Below are 22,578 nucleotides of genomic sequence, written 5' to 3'. Positions count from 1 at the left end.
CTCACCTGAGCCCTTCCTGCTACACACAAGCCCTTCCCAGCTCTCGGGGCTGTGGGAGACACGACCATCCCCGCGCTCTCTCACCGTGGGAGCCTGCACCTTGTGTCCCTGGGGCTCTGATGCTGCCAGCTCCCGAGGCCAGTGGGGCCCTATCTGTTCAAACGATGAGTGGTCCCTGCCTGAGGGCAGGCCCTGTCCACCAGCTGCCGCCCCCACACCACGTCTGCAGCGGGTGGAGCAGAGCAGGCTCCTGCACCTGGCCTCGGGGCACCGCGTCCTGGCAAGTCAGACCCCAGCAGAACTTCGCTCCCTCAGTGTCCTCTTCGTAACGGCGTGCCCTGGCACCAAGTGCCCCCGGGGTGGTGAAAGTCCAGTTTGCACCAGCCCTCGGTTCCTTGTTGACAGGGCAATGGTCAGGGGGTAGAGGGTGAGGCTGTTTCATCAGCTACCGAGCCATCAAAGAGCGACGCAGGCAGGCGGCATGTGGGCAGGGCGGGAGGCAGACGGTCTCAGACCAAGATGGCTGCAGGGCTGGGCATGAAGTCCCCTACCACCTGCCCCCATTCCCCGCCCCCCACCCAGTGCAGGAATAGCAGAGGGGCTTCAGAGAACCCTGAGCTAGGTCCCCGGTCCTTGTTCCGGCCCCAGCACCTCTCCTGACTCGTGGGGGGACCTGCTGGGCAAAGCTACGGTTTCCCGGTCTATAAACCAGGGCTCCAAAAATCTGCCCCGCCGCCCTCACAGGGCTGCTCTGAGAGCCCAGTGAAAGTCTGTGAAAGTGCTCCGGAAACTGTTGCCTAGGATGCTAATGGGAGCAAGCACCATCACCAAAATGAGTTGCAGCTGCAGGTCCCAGAGTGAAAGCCACAAGAGGGGATCCTGACAGCAGCAATAATAAACTGTGAACACCTGCAGAGCGCCTACTATGTGCCAGGCACTGCTTGCATCACCTAACCTGTATTAACGCACCTGGCTCCCCCCCCGCCCCCTCTCCAAAGCTCGATGATGTGGGGACTACTATTATCCCATTTTACAGATAAGGGATAGCGACTCGAAGTCAAGTCTAGTGGGTGGCTGGGGCAGGATGTGAGCCTCAGCAGCCCCCACGGTCTCTGACTTTAACTCCATCCCAGTGCATTCCCTCCAATGCCCAATGTGTGTAACACAAACAGCCACTGTCACGGTATGTGAGTGAGCGCGGGACAGGTGGGTGGCCTTACCCAGCTTTCTGGCCAGACCAAAGTCGATGAGCTTGATTCTGGTGCCGGTCTTATTGACACACATGATGTTCTCGGGCTTGAGGTCCAGGTGGACGATGCCCTGCTTGTGGATGTACTCCACCCCCTCCGATATCTGCCTCATGTACTGGATGCACTCCCGCTCCGTCAGCTCGAAGTCCTCGTCAATGATGCGCTCGAACAGCTCACCCCCCGACACGCTGAAGGAGCAGAAGGAACAGTCAGAACTCAGGACCACGGGGCCCAGGCTGGCAGGGGGTCTGGCCAAGGGCAGGCTAGGGAAGGGGCAGGGGGGGCACGGGGAAGGAGCAGCGGGGACGGGCAGGAAGGCCCAGGTAGGAGGCGCCGGGCACTTCTGCGGCTTCCTCAGTTCCCGGCCCCTGCCCTGTTATGCTGGTCCCAGTTTCCACTGTGGCAGGAGGGCCTCCCAGTTTCCCGCTGGGAGGGACCCTGTTTGTGCCCACTAAGATGTTGGGGAACTCAGGGAAGCATTTGGGCTGGGTAGTTTCAGAGATGATCATGAGCTGAGAGATTCAGACATAATCTCCTCAGCAAAAAGGGTAACCACCAGGCAGCCTCCCTCCCCGAATGACCACAGACGTGGAAGGGCTCGTTCTTGTACCCAGCTGCGTCTTTTGGTCATAGGGAATTGAAGTTTGAAATACTCACAGCACCCATAGCATTTGTTTCACATAGCCAGAAACAGAAAAATATCTTCAATAATAAGGAGCCTCAGCACATTTTCTAAAATTCATCGACTGTAACCCATTCTCCATGCCTCCTCTGGCCAGGCCCTATAGTATCGGTTACTCCTTCCAGCCGTAACTAACTCATCATGCCTGCTCCCGCGCCCAGGCTGGAAGTGTAGTACATCCTCCTGCCTGGATAGACTTTGGATCCTGACCATGGAGTTTCTGGGGCCCATAGCGGGCATCTTCTTCTAAGGACTGGCCCACAGGCTACAGCCAGCCAGCATACTGCCTTTCAGTGCAGATGCATGGCCTTGTCCCCTGAGTTACATGGGTCCTTTCTGTGCCCCTGTCCCAGCCCTCTGACCCACCTTCCTTCCTTGCTGCTCAGAAAGTTTAAAGCATCTCCCTGGTGACTTTTATAGCATCCAGACATCAGTAAGCTCTTTTCTGCAATGGCCCGTATGTCCACCAGCTGAACGAGGCCGGGTAGGCTTTGTTCTGGGCCCATCATCTTCCAAGGGCCTTCCCTCTTCTTTTTGGGGGGTTGGGGGAGAGGGGGCATCTCTTCTCTGATGGGAGCCATCATGAAGAAGGGAAAAAGCTGAGCGTGGATCCTGTCCCTGCCTTTTACAAGCTGTGTGACCTTAGGCAAGTCACTTAAACTTTCTGAGCCCCGCTTTCCTTATCTGTCCCTACCTCATAGAGTTGTTAGGAGTGAAGGAACTTTTGTAAAGCATCGTGCCTGACACGCAGTAGGTGCTCAGCACATATTAATTACCATTTCACAACCTGTGGTGAGTCAGGTGGATCTTGTCAGTGACCCTGAGGGAGGGACAGACAGGGGCGCAGCATGGGGCCCAGCACAGCACGGGGCCCAGCACAGCACAGCCTGTGTGGGCCTCCATCACCAACACTGTCCAGGAGGGCCGAGCTGGGAAAGGTCAGTCTGTGCCAGTAGCCACTGGGGGCGCTAGAACGGACGCTCTAAGCACCAACAGAGCAGGAGGTCCCCGGGCGGCCAGCAGGTGGCGCTTCGGTCCTCAAGCCCTCCATTTCTATTGCTCTGCTCCAAGGCAAACTTGAATCTCCATTCTCAGGTCTCCCTGGATCCTTAACCATCTCTGTGCCTCAGTGTCCTCATCTGGAAGGTGCAGATAAAAACAGCACCACCTCACAGGGTTCCTGTGAAGACTGAGTGACTTAATATAGGTAAAGTGCTTAGAAGAGTGCCTGACACATAGTAAGTGCTCAATAATGTTAATTACCTTTTTTTTTTTTAAAGAGCCAGTTGGGGCTCTTACTGAAAATACAGACTCTCAAGCTCTTCCCCCTTGCAGATTCTGACTTAGAAACTCTTGGGAGGGCTCTGAGAGTCCATATGTTCAATAAGCACCCCAGGACATTCTTAGGATTGGGACAAGCTTGGGAAATTCACTGAGAAATTCCTCTGAGAAATCACTACTCATTTCCCCAGAAGAAAGGCTCTTTCCATCCCTGGGTTCCCACAGTCTTGTCTGTCCCTTTTGTATCAGACCTGCCTTGGCTTAAAGTTGTTTATGAACATGTGCGGAAAAGGTCTGGCTCATCTCTTTATTTATACCTGGCAATATCTGGCACTGACAAGGTGCCCCAAAATGTGTGCTTTTAAATGTAAAATATTCTGGAAAAGCAAGCAACCATTATTTGTGGTGCTCTTGGGAATGTCTGAGGCAATGAGCAGTAGAAATCTGAGCCATGGAAGTAATTACTACTGCCTTTCTAGAGGTAACCTATTCATTATAAGTTTAAACAGGCTCAATCTATTCAAATATATTTAATGTATTTTGAAAGCTGTTCCTATGGTCCATTTCCTAGGATGGAAGGGGTTATATAAAAGGGATTAATGGTTCTACCCAGTTTCTCTTCAAAATACTCAAGACTATGGATGGAAAGAAGCTGCCACCCACAGAGATGGGCCAAGGGACACGACTGGGCCAGAGGAAATGTATGCTTAATAAATGAACAGTGAGGAGTGCCTGGGTGGCTCAGTTGTTGAGCGGCTGCTTTCGGCTCAGGTCATGATCCCAGCGTCCTGGGATCGAGCCCCGCATCGGGCTCCCTGCTCGGCGGGAAGCCTGCTTCTCCCTCTCCCACTCCCCCTGCTTATGTTCCCTCTCTCGCTGTGTCTCTCTCTGTCAAATAAATAAATAAAATCTTAAAAAAAATAAACAAATAAATAAATGAACAGTGAGTAGGTGAGTGAGTGAGTGAATCCCGACTAACAAGGCTACCTAATCCCAAGAGATCAAATTCACCCCCTGCCCCCACCAAGTGTAGACCTTGGCCAGCCCTCACTGAAAGCCAAAAGATATGGTGTTTCAGAGAACTCCATACCCAGACCCTCTACTTCTTGTCTCCTGGCAGCCAGCTGGATATTCTTTGATCAATTTTGCCAACGGCAGCACCAAAGGGAGATGCGCAGTGGATGATCCAGCCTAAATCGTACTGCTTCAGTGCTGAGGGTCCCACCACCACCTGGAAGGGCCTGAGCGCTCCCAAAGGACAAGCCGAGATTTCAGGCCAGGGGCCCGAGGGAACCCCTGTGTCTGGGCAACAATGCTAGATGGGGGCTTGTGGCTTGTCCCATCATCAGAGGTCAGAAAGGCTGAAGACACACACTGCTTCTGATTTCTCACTGTGTCGGAGGTGGCTGAACTGAAGGAGGAGACCCTGGAAGACGTTTTCATTTTTCTACATCACCAGACCCCGTCCTTCTCTGAATCTCAGTACCTCCCTCAAACGAGGGCAATGGCAAATTGTACCGCTGAACACCAGCCTTTGCCCTTGCGAGGCCAAGTCTGTCTAAGCTGGAAGGGCAGTACAGATGGAGTGTGAATGGGCTCCTACTTCTTTGGTTGAGCTCCTATCAAGGGGCAAGCGTCTTACCCCAAGCGCAGCAGACTCGGCTGGCATCTGTGCCTGTCAGACTTGCTCCTGCCCACGGGGGAGGCATGGGGAGGAGGGACGAAAGCCAGGCCAGCTGAAGCCTTCTTACGTTTTCTCTCAACATTTTTCCATCCAGCTTGCCAACTCCCAATTCCACGCTAAGTATGGTGCTCTGCCCACTGGTGCGGCTGCCTGGCCTTACCCAGGCTTGGCTGCCTCCTACCCCCTCCCTGAACCTTCTCCCAAACTTGCCCAATGCTTAACTTCTAAACATAAGACATTTCTTCACATGTCCCCACACGCCCACACTGCCTGGACCAAGCAACCTGTTCTAGAATAAATGCGAAGCACCGAGCCCACAGGGCTATGGTGAGGGAGTGATCAGTGAGGCCACAGACACGGGTTGCTCTTTCCTGCAAGTGGGGAGGTAAGCTCGAATTGGGGCCGGAAACAGATCCTAAGATATGAATGCAGATATTCTTTGAAGAGTTTACAGCTCCACAGAATTGCTGAATTTTAGAACCAAAAGGGAGTCTAATCCAAGTATGTCTCCTCGCTGGAAGGATTTAATAATTACAAAATCACAGCTCAGTGGTAACAGGACCTGACTTCAGGTTTCCTGAATAGGAGGGTTTTTGTTCCACAACACCTGGCTGTGTGTTAAAATGCTTGCCGAATAATTTTAAGTGGGAACAAGACCACGACACAGAAAATGTCAATGTATCATACGACTAAGAATAAGTCCCAATTATAGAGCACTATGCCTGACTGCGTGATTCCATTTATTCCCCACATTATTCATGAGGCAGTTTATATCCTCCTTTTACCGATAATAACACTAAGGATTGGCAAAGCTGAGTTACTTATTCAAGGCCACACAACAAGAGGCAGAGCTGGGATTGACGTGAGATTTATCAGACTCACTTTGTACTCTAAGTCTGTGCTTTTAACCCACGCTAGCTTTTCCAGATGTACATAAGCTGGAAGGAAACACACCAAAGCGATCACTGAGCCAGGAGAGAAAAATCACACCTCAAGCCTGGGGAGGCCTCACCTTCCCTGGGAAGGAAGGTGTTGAGAGAATCCTCTCCAAAGGACTAAGATCCCTGAAGCCCAGGACGAGCAAAGCGAGGATGCTGAAGGCAGTTTCACATGATTTCTAAAAATTTCAAATGCACATACCCTTTGATCTAGCATGACCACACTTCTGGGAATGTATCCTACAGATGTGCACAGGCGTGCGTGAAAAGATGTATGTACAAGGTTACAAACACTGCTTGTTTGGAAAAGCAAAGGCCTGGAAACCCGGCAACCTCCGACCAAAAGAAGACTGCTCCAGGAAACTGTGGTTTATGCATGCAAGCAAATCCCACGGAGCAGGGCAAATGAGGAAGCTCACCAGCCACTGAAACGTTCAGAGCCCTTCATACGAAGATGAACTGCTGAATGAAAAGAAGCAAAAATATAGAACAGTGGATATGAGGTACCTTGGTGCTAAAAGGTGGGAAATATATATTTTTTAAATCACATATGCTTGTATTTTCATAACGAAACTTTGGAAGGATACAAACAAAACCTATAAAAACGGTTACTGGTATTAGTGGTGGAGGTAGAAAAAGGGTAGATGAGGGACAGGGCTCAGAATGGAACTGTTTATTGTGCATGTTCTTACATTTTTTGATGTGATTGTTTCCCACTGACCACAAATTCTGATGAAAAAAAGGAAAGAAAACTGAAAAACACAGACCCCTCTGCAGAGGGCATCTGGCTTACTGAGGGGCTGTATGCGCATGTGTATTTGCATGTGTTTATGTGTGTGTGTGTGTGCAGGTGTGCACCTGTGCATGCGTGCGCGTGTGTGTGTGTGTCCACGTGCATGTGCATGCGTGCCAGTGGCTTGGGGTTGAGGCAAGTGGAGGAAACGGTGGATTCCAGGAAAGCCTTGGCTGGAGGTCCTCCGATCCAGGCCCCTGTGCATGGACAAGCCAGCCCAGAAAACACAACCCTCTGGTGAGAAGTCAAAGTACAAACAAGCACGGGATGGGGGCCTGCAGAGCCCAGCCCGAGACAGGAGGAAGGGTTACACCCGCATATCCCAAGCCCCCAGTCCTGGGCCCCTCTTCTTTTGAAGGCCATTCAGGAAGTTGCTCTGTCCCCTCCCTTTCTCCTCCAAAGCCACCTCGAAGTCAATGCCTTTGAACGCAGCCGAGGAGCCTAGCGGTAACCTTGACACTTTCACAGGGAGGTGGGGGTGAAAAGGGGGCAGGGGTCCTCAGAGATCTGCCAATCTGCTATGCAAATGAGCAAGGAGCTGCAGTGGGGTGGTGATCAGTGGGTGAGGGCCACTCCTGTGTGCAGATGTGCCATTCTGAGGGGACACCCCCCAGCCACCAGGGCTGGGGAGGCTCTTACATGCTGCAGCCTGACCTCCAGTGCTCCCCATCCTGGGGCGGAAGGGTCTTGGGTGTGGACAGTGGGGGCGACGCGCGAGGGGCTCCCAGGCCCATAGCAAACCACTCACATCTCCAGGACCATGACAATGTTGGCCTTTTCTTCGAAGGCATCCACACACTGGACCAGCTTGGGGTGGTGGAGGCAGTTCATGATGCTGATCTCCTGCCGGATATTCTCTTTCTCTTTTGCGGAATATGCCTTGAAGAATTTCCCTGCCCAGATTTTTCTAGTTTTCTTTTCTACGAGTCGAAAGACCTGTCCAAATTTCCCACTGCGAATGAAAGGAGGAGTAGAGAAAAGGCAAATTCAGCCGAGCTTTCCATTAAATTGGGGCTGACAAGCGATGGCCTACGGGAGAAATCTAGCCCACCTCTTTTTGTAAATAAAATGTTATTGGAACACAGCCACGCCCATGTGTGTGCATTTCACCCATGGCTGCTTTTGTGCTTCACCGAAACAAACCTCAACTATCCATCATCCGGCCTTTTATAGAAAAGTTGGCCAGCCCTGCTCTCGATCATGAGGTACACCTCTAAGCCAGACAACCTTACTCTCCCTCACCTGGCAACCTCGGCCTGTGCCCGACCCGCATCCCTGCCCGGTCACTGCTCAGGCTCACTACTCTGTCTGGGCTGTCATTTCCTTGGGCTGAGGCCTCTCTCTTGGCTGATGGACTTCTCTCTCCTTTGACAAAGACAGACCCATGACGTTGGGTGGAGGAAGTCCTCCCCAACTACAGAGAATTTCTGAGTGGCTGCCTTCCTTCTGTTCCAGTGTCCAGCACGGGTCCCCTGGAGACATCCCAGGAAGGCCCCTGCTGTCCACGGCGGGAGAGGGGAGTGCGGTAGTGTTCCTCTGACCCAGCTCCTGTGGGCAGTGCAGGCTCCCTGTACTCAACTCTGATGAGGCTGGTGTCACCCCTTTATTTCCCAGAAACCTACTGGAAATCAAACCTGAGCCCCATCCCCTTGGCCTCCACCGTGTGCTCCTCCAGGGATAGTTAGGGGGAGACAGACAGCCCTGGGGGCTGCTGCTGGAGGGGACGCTGCGTCCAACGAGGGCTCAGGGTTGGGGTACCCGCCCTCCAGGGGAGAGCCAGAGCAAACAGTGCGGACCAGGTGCATAAAGTGAGCAGTGGTGAGCAGCTGTGCTTTTCAAGGCTGTGGGCTTTACGGATGCATGAAAACTACAACTGCTGAACAGTGAGACGGCTCAGGCTTGACTGACTCCTGCCGGTGACCCGGACCCTGGTGCCTCGTTTGCTCGTGCATGCGGGGGAAGGCACAGGAAAGGAGGGCCTTGCTCAAGACTCTCGTGGAGCTGAGCCAGGGCTGCACCAGCAGCAACTAAGAGGGTGGGGATGCCTTCATGGGGTGCTGACTGGGTCTGCACCTCCTCTTCCTGCTAGGGGTCTCAGCATGGGAAGCTGGCAAAACTCAGCAAAAGATGGGGGGACAGGGCGCAGAATCTAATGATGGGATCTGTGCCACCCCAACCCTGGGGGCCCAAAAGATGCTCCCCGTTCCACTTACGAGCCTAGTCTCTCTTCGATGTCATAGAAGTCAGACACTTTTTGTTCAGTGTTGACGGTCACGTTCCGGTAGTCGATCTCAGGTTCCTTCTCATCTGCAGGGTGGGGGTGGGATGAGTGTGAGCCATCAGATTCCTCTCTCGCCCCCCTCCACCCCTCAAGTCTACCTGAGGACAGGTGGCCAGCACTCACCATCATCTGACACCTCCACTTCGTCCTTTGGCTCTGGCGGGGAGACAGGGAAGGACACAGAGGACACAGTGATTAGTACTGAAAGCCCATCGAGAACAAAACATGCTGGGGGCTTCGTGAGACCTCAGCCTTCCCAGGCCGAGACCACAAAGCCCGGAGTGCTGGGAATGGCCAGGCAGTGGGTCAGTCCACACTGCTGCAGGGCCATGGACACACCAGCAGGCCCTGGCCTCCTCACCCTACCCAGCAGCTTCTGCACCAGCTCTCACCTCCATCCCTTCCTCTGTAACCTCATGACCCCCTAGACACACCCTTCTTCACAGCGCTCCCAGGCTCTCTGACTTTCAGAACCTACACAAAACTGTGACAGCCCCTTTCTGCTCCGACTCCAAAGTCAGCAACTTAAATTGCTCCTAGCATCAAACCTATTTAACCATTTGATTAGATAATGGTACATGGAGTTCCAGACATGTACCAGGTATCTTGCAAGTTATCACGGTTATATCAACAAGTACACAGAAAGCAGGATCTCTCCTTTCTTGGAGCTTACAGTTAGCTGGGGAGGCAGAACTCTGTATACTTGAAATCCCCATTACAAGTGTTCTATAATCAAGCACATGACATCGCAGTACAGACTGAATATACAAGGCAGGATGTTGATACAAAATAGGGCAACTATAAGTCAGAGCAATTATTCTGGGAAGAAGTAGCCCTTGAATTGTGTCTTAAAGGAAATACCGGAACACAATGGGGAGGTGGAGGTGGGTGAACCACCACACAGTGAAACCAGCAGGTGTTTAAGAGGTATGACCAGAAGGGACATGAGCAGCCCATGTTGGCTGCTCACATGGATGTGTCTGAAGTGAATGGGGGGAGGCATGAGGGGATGGTCAGGGGTCCATCCGAACACACCCACGTCAGAGCTCCAGGCTTTCCTTTGCCTAGGCATAGCTTTGTCCCTATGGAGCCATTATGGCTTCTTGACCTTGGCTGAGTGCCTTTCCCTTTCTGGGTCCCAGTTTCCTCATCGGTAGAAGGAGAGAGTTGTATTTTTAGGTGATTTCTAGTGTCCTTGGCTAGCTCTAGATGCCATGCTTTGTGATGTGCTTTGTGCTCCTTAGTCATGATGTGGGCTATGTTTCACAGACAGATGGAGACAAGGCAGGTTTCCTGAGGAGACAGAACAAAGATCTGAGGAAAGTCGGCGAGGGAGGACAGAGATTTTACAAGAGCGTGTGTGTGTGTGTGTGTGTGTGTGTGTGTGTGTGTGTGTGCGTGTGAATAAGACTTGGGGGAAAGGGTGTGATAAGGGACAGCACTCATACCTATGGATAAGTCTCCCAGGAGCAAGAGAGGCTATGATTTGTTTAGAGTCCTTTTTTTTTTTCGTTTTTTATTTTTATTTTTTAAGATTTTACTTATTTGAGAGAGAGAGAGAGAGCATGATCAGGGTGGAGCGGCAGAGGGAGAGGGAGAAGCAGACTCTGTGCCGAGTGAAGAGCCTGACTCGGGGCTCCACCCCAGGACCCCGAGATCATGACCTGAGCTGAATGGATGGAGCCACCCAGGCACCCCTTGTTTAGAGTCCTTAAAATGCTGTTGAGGAAATGAAAAACTAAACATAAGTGGGACGGGGAAGAATATTCTGTCAAAAGAAGGCAAATGCCCTGGAATAATAAAAAGGGTAAGAGAGATGGGAACTCTCAGATTTTTTTTTTTAAGATTTTATTTATTTATTTGCTAGAGAGAGAGAGTGAGAGTACAAGCAGGGGGAGTGGCAGGCAGAGGGAGAAACAGGCTCCCCGCCCAGCCAGGAGCCCGATGTGGGACTCGATCCCAGGACCCTGGGATCATGACCTGAGCTAAAGGCGGACGCTTAACCAACTGAGCCACCCAGGCGTCCCGGGAACTCTCAGATTAATGGTGAGGGTTTCACAGATAGCACCAGGACAGAAGCCTAACTGATCAAGTCTTCTAAATCACACACTTGAGAGTGGAGAACCCAGTTCCTCAGCCTACTGCTCTGGCCGACAGAATGCTGTCATGGGGGGCGGCGGCGGGGGGGAATGTGCACTGGCCACAAACAGGTATGATTACTCTGCCCTCAGCAGAGCCTGGGGTGTCTGCTGCTGAACTAGGGCTGTAGACACTTAAAAAGTCACAGCAGAGCTGGTGGGAGTATGGAAAGCCACTGAAAGAAGAGCTGCCATGTGAAGATGAGCAGACATGGTTAGGCCTTTCTGGTTGGGGAAAAAAGTCTAAAGCAGAGATGTTTTGTTTTGTTTTGTTTTGTGGGGGGAGAGGGAGAGAATCTTAAGCAAGCTCCACTTTCAGCGCAGAGCCCAATGCGGGGCTTGATCCCAGGACCCTGAGATCATGACCTGAGCCAAAATCAAGAGCCAGACGCCCAACCGAATGAGACATCCAGGTCTCAGATATGGTTTTTTAACAATTGCAATGGCCAAGCGTAAGATTAAGGTTACAGACTTTTATCAACTAATCAATGCCATAACTTGAGAGAACAATCTCGTGTGGTGCCTCACACAGGAGGAAGGCTGTAGGCATACGGAACTCACATCTCCAGACGCACCATGAAAACGATATACAGGGGTCAGCAGGGGCTTAGGACAGTCTGACAATGGCACTTCAGACGGGGCTTTAAGGGAAGCAAGGGGTTCAAGTCTGTCATGAAGGATGCTGTCACTGGCTGGGCCCCGGAGACCAAATACTAACAATCATAGCAACCTTTACTGTTGGGGAGGCCCAGCATCCTGGCCCATGGTGGCCCCATATGGGAGAGTGGTCACCCGATGAGGCATCCCTTTTTCCTTTTGTTCCCATGCCACTCATCCTGGGGTGGAGTGAGCAGCGGGCCGAGAGAGAAAAGAGAAGGCAGGCTGTCTGGGCCTGGCATCTCCAGGAGGAACTGTCTGTACTTCCCTAGTGAGGGGGCACCGGCCATGGGGCTTTCCAATGGCCTGGCCCCCCAGGGGCATCATGCAGGCAGCCCTGTAGGGGGCATGCAGTTCTAGAACTGGCCTCTCCCACTTAACTTGCACACCAGTTAGAAGTTACAGAGCTGGCCTTCTGGCTCTCACTGCCAACACCACATCCGCCCTTCATCTCTGCCTTTCTCCCTTGGCAATTAAGGTGCAGAAGGCTCTCCTGATGCTATGGTTATGGGGACCCAGATCATTCTCAGGGAAGTCACGCCCCTCTCTCTGACTCACTGTTCCACCACAACTTTTCCTCTGTTTGAAATAGACAAAGACTCCAGGCTGAGAGGTTTCCTTCTTCCTTTTCCGTCTCGTTCTGCCTCCATTCTCCTTGGAAGGAGATGTGGCCACAAGGAGAGGAGCAGGGTAGGAGTTGGGGAAAGGCCACAGTTCGATGAGCCAAGCCTTCAAGAATAAAGGGCTGGGGCGCCTGGGTGGCTCAGTCGTTAAGCGTCTGCCTTCTGCTCAGGTCATGATCCCAGCGTCCTGGGATCGAGCCCCACATCGGGCTCCCTGCTCAGCGGGAAGCCTGCTTCTCCCTCTCCCACTCCCCCTGCTTGTACTCCCTCTCTTGCTGTGTCTCTCTCTGTCAAATAAATAAATAAAATCTTAAAAAAAAAAAGAATAAAGGGCTTAGTAATGGGAGGGGTGACCAGTTGGCTTCTATCTTTCCACCACAGAAGGAGCTGAACTACAGCAGGAGGGACTTCAACAAGAGGTTTCAAAAACCTTCTATTCAGAAAGAGCTGGGACATCCACAAGCTAAGCACAAGAACTATTTGGAAGATGGTTCTGAGCTATTTCTGCAAATAGGTAAGTCTCATTCCCCTGGAACAGTGTTTGGGACAGGATCAGATGAGCCCTTGGGACCCTCCCAGGGCATGCCTTAGGCAACCCCCTGGACGGAGCTCTCCACGGCCGAGGGCTGATGCCCGCCCAGCGGGCACTAGGGGGCACCCCAGCCCCAGAGAGGCCTCTGTAGCCCTGGACAGGTTGAGCAGTCCAGGGAGGCTGATTTCTATAGAGCCCTCAGGGGCTCTGCAGCTCTAACTGCCCTCAGCCTTGCAAGGAAGGCTTAAATCTGCAAGAAGCCTTTCTCCCAGCTGTTTTGCTAACAACTATATATTCTAGAACAAATTAGGATTAGGAGCAAGGATGGAATGAAGTCAGAGCAGGGGTAGGGTGGGGCAGAGATGAAGGCCTGGCTGGGATGGGAGAGATGGGTGTACTGGGGCAGTGGCTCTGTTTACCCAGGTTTGGGGAGACAGGGAGGGGAGCTAGCTGGGTTAGGGATTCTAGTGTGAGGTGTGGCTATGGCATACGAGGCCACTGAAGTGGGGGGAGGGGGAGGACACACCGTGCTTTGTCCTGTACCACCCGGAACAGTGCCAGAACACAGGAAGGGTGCAGGGTACATTGGGGGAGTGAATGTAGGGTAAGGGACGGGGTGCTTAGCAGGGATAGAATGGGGAGGTCAGGATGAAGTGGAATACCCAAGCTGCTAAGGCACAGGCAGGAGGGATACTGGTGGCAGTGGGGAAGGTGAGAGCCGACATTAGCTGGGCTTAGTGGAGGGAGGGCTCATTGGCACTGCCGTTTTGATGACAACCATAGACCACTGGCTCCACAGAGAGGAGCCACCATAGCCCCCTCTCTCATCCCTCCTCTACATGCACACGCATGCGTGCACACATGCAGTTCACACACGCGTGCATCCACACCCCACTTCTCTGCGAGCCATTTTCCTTTTAAAGTAGAGACAGATGCCCTCCCCAGGTTATAACTAACAAGCATCTGACCAGTCCACAGGGGGCTTCACTTGGAACCCCCACCTCCCTCTACTCCACCCTCTCACCCCCTCTACCCTCTGCCCCTCAGGCCTAATGCTCCACAACTCTTCCGTCCTCCCCCTTCCCCGGTAATCCAGCTGGGCCCGGAGATGGGAGCAGCTTCCAGTCTGGAAGCCCTTGGTGGCCTGGACCCCTCCTCGGGCTGGCAGGCTATTTTTGCATTTCCCTTCGTTTGCTCCCCGCCAGGAGGGGCCCTCGGAGGAGAGTCTGAGGACCACAACCGGGGTTTGGCTTGGCTGCAGGGGGGAAGGGAAAGGCCACCTGCCCCGAGCCCGGTGGTCCTGGTCCCTGGTCCCCACAGACTCTCCCTCCAGCCCTGGGAGCTGCTGTCCTGGCCTCCTGGGAGCCACACCTTGCCACTCCTGTGGCCTCCAGTCCTCGGCATGGGGTTTATCAGGGCCTCTACAGTTTCTCCGGGTTTCTTCCACAGAGGACCTGGAGGCTTTCCTTTCCAGCTAAGGAACATCTTCTCACTGCCATGTTAGCTCTTTCCTTCTCACTTTTCAAGAGGTGGGGAGCTAAAAACATAAAGCTGAGCGCCTGCCCTGGCGCTAACATGCCTACTCCCCACTCTGCTCATTTCAAAGCGGGGGGGGTAAAAGGGCAGCAGATGGCAGTTTTGTTAGCCGGCTTTCCCAGCAGACATTTGCGAGCAGCGAGTGGGCAGGAGCCCGGGAGCCCAGGACAGCCGCGGGGAGGCCCAATGGGGCTGGCCCAGGGGCTGGGCTCCACGCCTCCACGGACGGCTCCCACGTACCAGGGCTTGCCGGATGCAGGCCCCCGAGACAGGGCTGCGCCCGCAACATTGTAAATCTGATCTGTTTTCCACCGGCATCCTCCCGTTTCTTTCTGGAGCCCTCATTTAATATGAAAGTAAGGTTATAATATCTATTTCATAACTGATTTTCTCACCAAAGAAGGACGTCAAACTGTAATGGCCATCCCGTGCTCATGACGCCCCTGGTCCCGTGGTGACGTCAGGCCGGCCCTGTACTTTTCTCGCCCCTCCCCTCCCTGCCTCATACCCTGAAGCTCTCCCTCTCCCGGTGCCCTTTCCCTTGGTGTGCCTCCTCCCTGCCCCCAATCTCTTCTCCACCTTGAATTCATGGCACCCTTTTGCTTCCCTTCACATCAAACTTCCTGAAAAAGTATTCCACACTCTTGGCCTTTCTTCCTCCCCCTTATTCCTTACCCCTAGGGCAACCATCTTCCACCCTGCGGAAACACTTGCTCTCAAAGATGGCTGCGCCTCAAAGGGCTTTAGCCCTGAGTCTCATCTCTTTCTGTATTTAGAGCTAGCTGCTATTCCCTGAGCCCCCCTCTGCACCTCACTCCTGTGTTTCTTCCACACGGCTCCAGCTTCTCTTGGTGCTCTCCCCCTCATTCTTCCTTCCGTCTCTGGATATCTGCGCTGACTTTCCCACCACCCACTTGGTGACCTCACTGATGCCCATGGCTTCAATTACCAGCTCAACAGCGAAGATTCCCAGCTCTGTAGCTCTAACCTAAACCCTGTCCTGAGCTCTAGATCAACCGGTCAGTAGTCTGAAGACGCTTGGATCGCCTTCAGTCACCTCAATTACCCAGGACTGAAACCAGAACTTGCGTCTTCTCTGGGACTCCCTGCTACCTAACCGCCAGTCCCTGGGATGCAGCCTGACTGCTCCCAAAGGAGTATAGGCTTCAGGTCAGACAGCTCGCCATTTACATTACATGCTCTGTGATCTTGGGCAAGTAGCTTCACCCCTGTAAACCTCATTTCTCCTATCTGTAAAATGGGGGTAATAACGGCAGCTCCTTCACTGAGTTAGATGCATGAAATGATGCAGGTAAAGTGCTTACCACACTGTCAGCCCATAGCAAGTGCCTGATACATATTAGCCACCAAGAACTGGAAAAATAAATGGCTCTTAAATTTGTGTCAGGGGCTCCCGGGTGACTCAGTCAGTTAAGCGTCTACCTTCAGCTCAGGTCATGATCCCAGGGTCCTGGGATCCAGCCCTGCATCGGGATTCCTGCTCAGCGGGGCGTCTATTTCTCTGTCTCTCTATTCCCTCCCCCACCCCCGCTCATGTTCTCTCACACGTGTGCTCTCTCTTTCTCAAATAAATAAATTTTAAAAAAATCTTAAAAAAAAAGCAGTGGATTTAAAAAAAAAAAACAAAACAGAAAATTTGTGTTCAGTTACTCAAGCCAGGAGCTGGGAGTCATCCTCAACTCTTCTCATTTTTCCTTGAACTCTACCCAAAAAGTCACTGAGAATGGTCAGTTCTATCTGCCAAGGCCTTCATTCATGCCCTGACCATCCCCGGCCCGGACTACAGCACAGAGGCCCCACTGGTATCTCGCAGACCCCAGTGCCATCCCCGCTCCGCTTGGGTGCTTCCCGAACTGTCACACTGCTGAATTCATGGGGGTAGACCAGCTTGAAGTGAGGGTTCAGAAAGGACCAGGGGTGTGGAGGGGCTGAGAGTCTGCATTTCCAGAAAGTGCTGGGATCCCAAGACTGCTGGTCCAGACCCCACTTTGGTTAGCAAAGCTCTATTCTTCCTCTAATTCTCTTTCTAAAAAGACAGATGTGATCATAACAATCCCCTGCCCAGAAATCTTTGATGAACTTCACAATGCTACCTAAACTGCCCTTCGGGGTTGCTTCCTCCTATTCTGTCTCACACAGCATATGCCCTCGCCACACACAAGCTTCTCAAAATGCCATGCTTTTCCATCACTTTGCACCTTCGCTCATGCTGCTTCCTCCGTGGGGAATGCCTCTCCTTATCTTCCCTGCCTCTTGGAAGCCCACCCCTTTTCCCAAGACTCCGCATAAGTTGTCACCTCCTCTAGGAAGCCTTCCTCCACCTTCATGGAAAACTTAATGCTTTCTGCTGTGTCTCCTCCTCTCTTTGTTTACACCACTATAATCGCATGTATCCCATCTCATTATAGTTACTATCTACTTGGCTGTCCTCCTAGTTAAATTTTAAGCCAATTGTCTAATCTGTCTTTGTGTCCCAAGAACTTGACACCGAGTAGGCAGTGCGATAGGAGTGCAACAGAAGGAGGGAGGTGGGTGCAGGGGGAAGTTGGAACTGAAGTCCCTCTGAGCTCCTGCCTGCCAGGACTGCGCTCCTGATTAACACGCCATCGCCCCCTGGTGGCAGTGTACCAAAATTGCTGGTCCAACGTCTTTGGAAGGGTCATAGGTACTTCTTTTAAAGGATAGATCAGCATCACCACCCTGGAAATCAAGATCCCCAAAGCTGCCGCCAGCCATCATCGACGTCTTCTCAGTCCTCGGTACCCCTCTCAGTACAGGTTTCTACATACACAAGGTAAGCCATGCACACGTATTTCAAGCCAGCAATAAAGTGAAGGCAGCCTACCCTCTGGTTTTTCTCCCACTGCTGTGAGTTCAGACTCCTGGCTCGGCTCACTGGTTCCATACACGTTGATGGCACGCACACGGAATTTATACTCTCGGTCAGGCAGCAGGTCCTGGACGTTAAAAGAGGTGCTGCGGCATGTGGCTAGTTCCTTCCACGTTTTGTCCACCGAGTCCCAGATCTCGACGCTGTAGGACTGCACGGCACTGCCCCCATCATATGAGGAGCCATACCAGGACAGGGTCAACGAGGAGCTCCGGATGTCAGAGGCACAAGGCGTGCCGGCTGGGGGGTCTGGCTTGTCTGGGGACAGAGAAGCACAACATCACCCACGTCTTCAGAATTGCAGGGAAAGAACCTTTCTAGATTAGCATTGTCTTGGAGGAGAAGCCCAGAGAACCCGAGCGGACAGCCCTGGTCCTGGCTCTCCTCTCCTCACCTACACAGTCACACCTGTGCTCAAATACACCTAGGCGGAAAGCCCCACAAATACCTATCTGCTCAAAAAACAAAACAAAACAAAACAAAACAAAAAAAAAAACCCCTCTTTTTTTGGCTAGTTTTCCAGCCTACAAGACATGATTTCCTGTACTTTGTCTCAGTCCTAAACATATTTCTCTGAGTAAACAGATCTAGGAAGCTGCCCAGAAGGCGTGGACTGCTTCCCATCAAAAATATGTTTTGAGAGAGAATTTACTGTGTGCGTGGGTGTCTGTCAGGCCCTAGGCCAGTGGCCTGTGACATAACGAGGGTCAGTCTCCACTTTCTCCGGGACTTGCGGAACGCCTGCCCCGCGGAGAGGCGGAATAGCACAGTGAGCTCTGAAGTCAGACAGGTCTGGGTTTGAACACGGGTCTGTCTCCCTTCACTTCTTGTTAACCTCTCTGTGCCTCAGTTTCCTTGTCTGTAAGCAATGTGGCTAACCCTAGCAATTGGATCACAAGGCTGTTGTGAGAAGTTCCTAGAAAAGTGGCTGGTGTGCTGAATACTGGTATCTGTGGCTAAATCAACCACCTTTAAAAACAAAATCTGTAAAACAGGAGAATTTTGTTCAGAGGAGCGACCGACAAAATCAGCAAAACCCGATCGCATTACTATCATTATTGTAGGAGTTTATTTCTCACTTTATAATATGTAAAACATTACTTCTACCCTACCTCTTTTATCCCCATAGGACCAGGATAAAATGAGAAAGAATTTCAAAAGCAAACCGCAGCAGCAAATCACAACCATCCCTGACTAAGGGCTGGAAAATGAGCTGAGGACACAAGTGAGAAGCAGCCCCTTTGGCTGGCTGCCTTCCTCGTCAGACCAGTAACGCTGCCAGCTTCCAGGCAACTCACACTAGCCTAGACCTTAGTGGGGCGATCGGGTTTTGCTGATTTTGTTGGTCTCTCCTCTGAACAAATTCTCCTGTTTTTCAGATTTTGTTTTTAGAGGTGGTTGATTTAGCCACAGATGCCAGTATTCAGTAACCTCCAACTCGCACTCCCCCCAAGGCAGTCTGAGGTGTAGAGTTCCCCAAACTAGCAATTAAAACCATGCTTTTCATACTATGTCATTTTATAAGCTATGTGACCTCGAGCGAATTCCTTAACTTCCAAGATTTCCAAACTTCTAGTTCATCTTTTTTATTGGGACAATGGTGCTAAAATGCATCTACCTTGTAGGGGTTTTGTAAGCACCCAAGGAAGCAAACCCAGGTAAAGTACTTGACTCCCACTCTCCCTCCCTTCGGCAAGGCCAGAAAGCCAAAGAGAATTCTTGCAGATGACTTTGTGCAAACAGGGGAGGAATAAAACATTCTGTTGGCTTGTGTACGTGTGTACCCACACTCACACACGTGCACACACACGTATTTGTTCTCACCCCTCCCCCAGGCCCCGTGGCTTCTCCCTCCCGGCTGAGGACGCCTGTCCGGACGCTTGTCCGGAGACCGCCCGCCCGTCCCCACGCAAGCCCAGCCTGGGCCTCGCGTGGAGTGTTTCTGGGATTGTGACAGAGCTACTTTTCACCATTGGCAGTCACTCTGGAGGCTTCCTGGGATGGAACCACTTTCGCTGGTTGTTTAAAGTGTTCTCTTAGAAAAACTATTTGTTCTGAAAGATGTATTGGTCTTTTTAGAAATATTTCTGGTGTTGGCTAAGATGTTTATTACTCTCAACTCTCGTGGAGGCAAGTGCTTCAAGTCCTCTCAAGACCCGGCTAAGGAAGTTAAAAAAGCCCAAAGAGGGATGGAAGACAGACTCACTGCTCCCCCCAGGAAAACTGCCTGGGAAGTGTCTCGTTGGACACGTTTAGAGTCATGTAGGTTTATAAGACAAACGCACATACACTCCACAGACTGATTTTTCTCTCTTCTGTGTCGGTGAAGCTAACGTTGAGAAATGGGTATTGCAAAAGAGGTGCTATTTGTACCCTACCCTGTCCCAGATGTCTCTTGGCTGAAAGGGTCAGAGAGACTGACGTATGATACATGTCACCCCCTGCAGCACAAGAGAAGATGCAAAATTTGGGGAGGGGGACTTTATAATTCCTAGCGAAGCTTCAGTGCTTTCAAGGAATTTGATTCCAAATTGAGGAGTTCAGACAAGGTTCAAGTCTAAGTCTAGGGGCTTGGAAGTGCCCACCCCCAGGCCCGCCCTTAGGGTAGGTCTACTCTTCCACTGACAAGAGCCTCACACAGAGGCTGTGCCAGCCAGGGACGGAAACCCTTGGAACAGAACAAACATCCTCAGAACAGGGGGCCTGTGAGCCTCCCCTCCACACTAAGGACACAGAGGCACTCGGGCTGGGACGGGGACCCTGGGCATGGCCCAGTGAAGGCAAAGCGGACTCAGTGTCTAGAACCCTAAACTCCATGCTGCCTTGGAATTCTCCCATGGCTCCCTGGAGACTTGACTATCACAATGGGAGGCGCTGAGTCTAAGGAAAAAATCTCTGAGGGCACCAGCCCCAGGATTTTCTGTTCCGTTCCGGGAAAATGGAGGATCTCCTCTCCACCACCTCTCACTGGAGGTCTCATGTGCCTGTGTGTCGTATCTGTGGCCCACCTGGACCTCCCTTCACTGCGCCTCAACACCAAGGAAAACTGGAAGCCAGTGCTTGCTATCTAAGCTCAGGGCAGCTTTTAGAGAAGGGCAGCGGGTGTGAGACGGCCCCACCCCCACCCCAGGGTCATCTGCCTGGATGATCCTGGCCCTTGAAAGCTAAGGCACTTTGCTTGCTAAGAATACCCAGCTAGCCAGTGGCAGAGCCAAAAGGAGACTCCAAAACATCTCCAGAGCCTTGTTCCAGGGGCTTGCTTTTTTACAGGCTATCAGGCAGAATAAGATCAAGAAGCATCTTGCTTAAACCCATGCCAAGCATCACAAAGGGAAATCTCCTGCCTTTAAAAATCCTGCGAGTTCCAAGCTCAGATAGTAGCTGGGGATTACTGGGTATTTGGAGATTCTCTCCACTTTGTTTTTCTCCTTTAAGGCTATGCAAAGTGACCTGTTTTTCTCCTGCTGGACAAGTTACTGGAAGGAATGCATCTGGGTTAGCTGCTCTCTGGGGCCCCTCCCCGCGCCCCCCCACCCCCCGCCCCGCAGAGCGGGAATGGCTGGTGTCAGCTGAGGCTCTCAGAACATCAGACTCCTGTGCTGCCTTTTAAACCGTAAGCCTTTAAAATAGTTAAACATTGCTCATTCAAACTAACCCAGGGAAAGGCTACTTTTTATTACCATTTTAAAAATAGGAGTCATAGCCTAGATGAAGAGAAACTGGTACTTGAAAGGACAGACAAGAAGAGAGGTTTACTGCTAACCGGCAGAAGTTGTGTTAAGTCGGCCTTATTTAGCCAGCCTGCCAACGGATGCTTCCAAAGTGCTTGAAAACTGCCTGGAGAAGCCCAAACAATTCTTGTCTCATCCCATTTGTTTTTGACATCTACTTAATAAGCCCTGATCAGATCATGCACAGATGCCCCTTAGAGACACGCAGGTAAATCTGGGCCTAATCCAGGTTTACTCTGGACTAATGCTAAATCCATGGGCTCTGAATGAATGTGGCTTTGCCGGATCCATCAATGCGAGTCCTCCTTTTATTGAGCAATTCTATTCTTAGCTCTATGAGGGGGAGGCAGACAGAAAGCCCGTTCCCCTCCATTCCATTCCCCTCCCAGGACGGCATTTAACATGCTGCTCCTGCCAGCTGGCGGGCAGCCACGCCAATGGCCCTGTCAGCACTGGCCGAGGAGAATGAGAAACGAAACCATAAAAGGCCAGAACTGCAGCCCCGCGGTGGTGCTGGAGGAGGGGAGCTGGTGGCACCGCGGAGCCAACCAGAATGGGGGCGGGGGCACTGGTGGCAGAAAAGCAGTTCAAAGGAGGTGACCCCCAGGTTCCCCAAGCTGGGGCAGATTAGAGAACACCAAGGAAAACTGGAAGCCAATGCTTGTTGACGGGGGTGGGGGTGGGGTGGGGGGGCGTGTCAGGCCAAATCAATAGTTCAGGTACACGTCTAAATGTGTAGGCAAACTGGGTCACTAGCGTCAAGCCCCCAAGCCCCCAAATGTTATTGACTCCTGGGGGAAAATTACTGAAATGAACATCCGGAGTCAGCAAAGAGAGAAAGAGTGAGAAAAAGTTGTCTCCTGTCTTTTTATAGATGAGAAACCTGTTCCCTGACCTGTAAGCACACTGGCCTTCCCAGATTTAAAACTCCTGATCTAAAGCAGAAAAAGAAAGGCGATCAGATCAGTAACCATCAGGCCAAAGGCCTTCACACACACAACCTCTGACGGCCCACAGATGCGCAGAGACACGGCCCGCTATCCATCTGCCCACTCCTTCCTCTGCTGTTTCTTTGCTGTCCTGAGCACCTGCCCTGTCAGGGCTCAAGGAGCTGAGCACAACCCACAGTGTGGGACCAGTTAGCAAGGTATTTTGACATTTCGGGAGAGAGTCCATCAGGGCATGAAAAACAGTGACTGGGATGGAGAGGAAAAAGTGAACTTGAAAATCAGTCTGGAGAGAGACTCGACTCCATACTGCAGGAGGTGAGAAAAGGGAGTGGATCACGGTGACCTCAGAAGGGTGGTCCCAACAGACTCCTGGGGATGGGAGGGAGGCCACAGGGAGGCGAGGAAGCAGAATCCAAGTGGAGACCGGCCACCTTCAGGGGGCTATGGCCAGGAAGACGGCAAGAGATGGTTGGGCGGCCAGAGCAAGACAGGGTATTGCAGGCGTACACGCTCCCGTGTGTTTGGCTGGGATGAGAGAGCCCTGGCAACATTTACGGGAGAAGTAGAGAGGCGAAGACGAGAGAGGGGGAC

The 22,578-nt window shown here is 52.1% G+C and overlaps 1 protein-coding gene across 9 annotated transcripts in view; it reads right to left on the bottom strand.

Annotated features, from left to right (window-relative positions):
* MYLK (myosin light chain kinase) overlaps window positions 1-22,578 on the bottom strand; it is a 173,349-nt gene that overhangs the window by 23,289 nt on the left and 127,482 nt on the right. For all 9 annotated transcript variants that reach the window (XM_027583955.2, XM_027583953.2, XM_027583954.2 and 6 more), the window contains 5 exons: window positions 17,262-17,564; window positions 9,033-9,065; window positions 8,842-8,935; window positions 7,377-7,580; window positions 1,221-1,438 (listed from right to left, as the gene is read on the bottom strand). In XM_027583955.2, the coding sequence (XP_027439756.2) occupies window positions 1,221-1,438; window positions 7,377-7,580; window positions 8,842-8,935; window positions 9,033-9,065; window positions 17,262-17,564 (852 nt within the window). The remainder of the gene's footprint in view (window positions 1-1,220; window positions 1,439-7,376; window positions 7,581-8,841; window positions 8,936-9,032; window positions 9,066-17,261; window positions 17,565-22,578) is intronic.

This window comes from Zalophus californianus, chromosome 1, assembly GCF_009762305.2.
Source record: "Zalophus californianus isolate mZalCal1 chromosome 1, mZalCal1.pri.v2, whole genome shotgun sequence".
NCBI lineage: Eukaryota > Metazoa > Chordata > Mammalia > Carnivora > Otariidae > Zalophus > Zalophus californianus.
The sequence above is the reverse complement of the archived record's forward strand: the minus strand, read 5'-3'. Positions and strand labels throughout refer to the sequence as shown.